This window comes from Gymnoscopelus braueri (genome assembly GCF_963280865.1).
Source record: "Gymnoscopelus braueri genome assembly, chromosome: 7".
Lineage (NCBI taxonomy): Eukaryota > Metazoa > Chordata > Actinopteri > Myctophiformes > Myctophidae > Gymnoscopelus > Gymnoscopelus braueri.
In genome coordinates, this window is record NC_137608.1 from 54,525,111 (window position 1) to 54,528,387 (window position 3,277).

Here is a 3,277-nt window from a genome sequence, read left to right on the forward strand (position 1 = left end):
TGCTGGGTACCCCCTCAAGTACCCCTGGGGGTCCCCGAACCCCACTTTGAGAATCAATGTTCTACATCAATAGAAAACTTGGCCTAATGTACAGTAAATCAGAGAGCTACAGAAAAACATCAATATGAGTAAAATGTTCCACTTTACATAAACAGTATGCACACACTAAAGATTTCATTTTGTGTTCAGGCAATACAGGCTGGTTGGGTACAGGATGGTCTTGGAATGGGCCCTCCAAGGAAAAACGCTTGGTCTAGGAAACAGGAGACCTCTCCCCTCATGCGTGGTGAAAGCCATTCGAGTGCTTTATCCATCAGCAAATGGAGAATACGTTGGATACAAGGAAGCAGAGGACTATTTGAATTTGTTTTAGTTAATTGGAAAAAATTTCAGAATTATTTATTGCTCAATATTGTGTTTTGATATGTGCAATAGTAAATAATAAAACTGAAAACTAATTTTGGTCTGGAATATTATTAATTGATACTGAAATGTGTTTACACATACAGTACTGTGTGTATGTATACATATATACACACATATATACATACATACATATATATTTTACACACACTCTTGTACTTGCTGCATTTATCCATTTATGCCTAAAGTTGGACAAACACTGCATAATACATTTTTCAGTCTTGGCAACAACATATTTGATTGCAATAATATATATACAATTGTGCACACACATACACAAACGATAACTGAAATGATAACGCTTTGTATCAATAGACAGCATCAACATTTTTATTTCTGTATAAAAGGTTTTCTGTGTAAGGTTCTAGTACAAGAAGTACAGTGGGTGACAACATTGAAAATAGTGATGCTTTTTACATTGGCAAGCTGTAATTTCTGTCTAACTAAGTGTCAGTATCAGAAAGACTCTCTGTACTACTCTCCAACAGATTTTGCACTGGAAAACGTGTTGTATGTTCTAAAATCAAAGAATCTTTGTCAGGCTTTGGAGTTCGAGCTATATTGGCGGGTAGATCAACTGAAGGATGGATGTGGAAGCGATCATCTCCGAGCTTGATGTTGTTGTCAAGTCGCCGTTGAATGACCCGCAGTACCAAGCCGCTTCGAAAGTCCTGGGTAGTAGGCTCATAGATCTTCCTTGAAAGCCATTGAGTTGACAGTTTGGAGTGAAATATATTGACCTTTTTTTTCCCTGGGGGAGTAATATTACAAAAACACTTCATATACATTTAGAACATTCAGGTTCCATTCCATCTTTTTCTCAATGTTTTAACATTTAGGTCTTGGAGTGCATAGTATACAGAATGATTGACACTGTTGTCAAGTTCAAGCTGTCTTTTTTTGTCCCCTCAAACATGCTTACCAGCCTGAGTAGTAGCATGTCGACGGCCAACATTGTGGTTGTGGTCAATGACACTCAGTTGGATTCTTGCCTGCATGGTGACATATTTGAAGTGTCTTCTCTTCTCGGCATACTTTAGCATAGAGCTGTGGTACACTTCAAGAGCCCCTGAAAAAAGACATGCCATCATTTATATATTGTGTGCCATGCATTTCTATTAGAAAAGTCAATGACAAGTCAAATTAGATAAAACAATCTTTTATATAAACATTTCCTATTGAATTGTTTGCTCAAAACAGGTAACGCATCAAATAATCAGATACAATAGTATCCTCTAAAAAGAAATGGTGTCAGTTGTCTACCAACACCTCTGTATGTTTTGTTTGCTGGGATTTTTTTAGCCTCCAAATATAAATGTCACAGCTTGGGTACTAATATTCATGAACTGATTCCATCTTACCAGTGTGCTTGAACAATGTCATGTGATCCAGGTCTCTCATGAGATTCTTATCAAGTACAATAGCCTTGAGGGCGTTGTATGCAGCACTGCCCTTCTGCAGCCACTTCTTCCTTCTCTGTTGGTCATCACTGAGCTCATCATGGTAACACTTGTACTCCTGTCCATCAGCTTCCCAGCAGTGAATGCCACAAACATGAAACAAGATAGAGGTCCACCGGCGTTTCAATTCCTTGACACATTGTTAGAGCAAACAACATTTTGTCTCATTTAGTATTCATGATTGAAATTATGAATCAGGCCATCATAACCAAGAAATTATTACAAATACAATTAAATTAAAATCACCGTTTCATCACCACCACAAGTGCTGCAAGACCACCAAAGATGATTGCTCATGGACTTGATCCATGGCTGCAATTCCCGGTTGCATTTCTTCTTCGATACTGCAGCTGCCTTCTTCTTCAAGCCTACATAACAGAAAAGAAAGACAAGGAATAAACTGGTAAACTACACAACAGTAATACATAACAGTACAACCTTGAAAACAAAAATCTACTTTTATAACAAACTAGATGTGTTACAGTAGATAAAATAGATATATACTTTATCAATCCCGAAGGAAATGTGTTCTGTTCAATAGCTCCTGTTTACTTTACTTTATTATGGTTTCCCATTAGCACTTGCCAGAGTGTAGAAAAGAGAGTAACGACACGCTTTGATCTCACTGCAAAGCGGGCTCCTATGGGCTACAGTTCCAAACATTGGAACTATCTCATTGAGATAGACAGAGCACTTCGACAGAGCACTTCCGCATTCCATTCTTACAATGGGAGTTGACGCTAGAGTGAGAACTCTCTTTATGGCTCTGGCACTTGCCTAAGCATGGCTATTCTTCATGGGGTCCGTCACACCCAAATACACACATCATACACAACAACATACTACAGATACAATACACAGACAATAGTTCACCTACAAAAGTAAAGAAATACATTTCAGCAATTTTCATTAATTCATTCATCATTCATTCATTTTAGCAGTTGCAATACATTCATACAGATTGTCAATAAAAAGAAGCAAGATGAACATATAAAATACATTACATCAATGGAAATAGAATGCAGTAAAAACCTATAAGTTATAAGATGTTTAAAAGTTTAAAAGATAGTTAAAAAGCACAGCTATAACTACAATATAAATATAGATTATCGATTATCTGGCCAACCTCCTCCCACCTGCTCTTCCCCCAAGTGCCCTTCCCCCAGCATAGAAAAGGACGCTGTAAACCATAGTCTGATCAGTCTGATCAGTCTGAACATCAGCAGGAGCTTCCTGCAGAAGTTGAAAAAAGACAGTCTCCACAAGAAATACAGCCTACTCTGACCCTTATTGTAAAGACAGTCTGTGTTTTCTGACCAGTCTAATTTGTAGTCTAGCTGCACACCAAGATACTTGTATGACTCTACCGCCTCAACTTCCAGCCAGCAAAGTCC

At 37.9% G+C, this 3,277-nt stretch overlaps 1 protein-coding gene across 1 annotated transcript in view; it reads right to left on the bottom strand.

The window, feature by feature from the left end:
• Positions 1-1,381: 1,381 nt before the first annotated feature.
• Positions 1,382-3,277, bottom strand: part of LOC308089347 (uncharacterized protein) — a 3,770-nt gene continuing 1,874 nt past the window's right edge. Inside the window, exons 5-7 of the mRNA XM_080434019.1 lie at positions 2,130-2,251; positions 1,785-1,952; positions 1,382-1,492 (exon numbers count right to left, since the gene is read on the bottom strand). Of these exons, the coding sequence (XP_080290145.1) occupies positions 1,821-1,952; positions 2,130-2,251 (254 nt within the window). The 3' untranslated portion in view covers positions 1,382-1,492; positions 1,785-1,820. The remainder of the gene's footprint in view (positions 1,493-1,784; positions 1,953-2,129; positions 2,252-3,277) is intronic.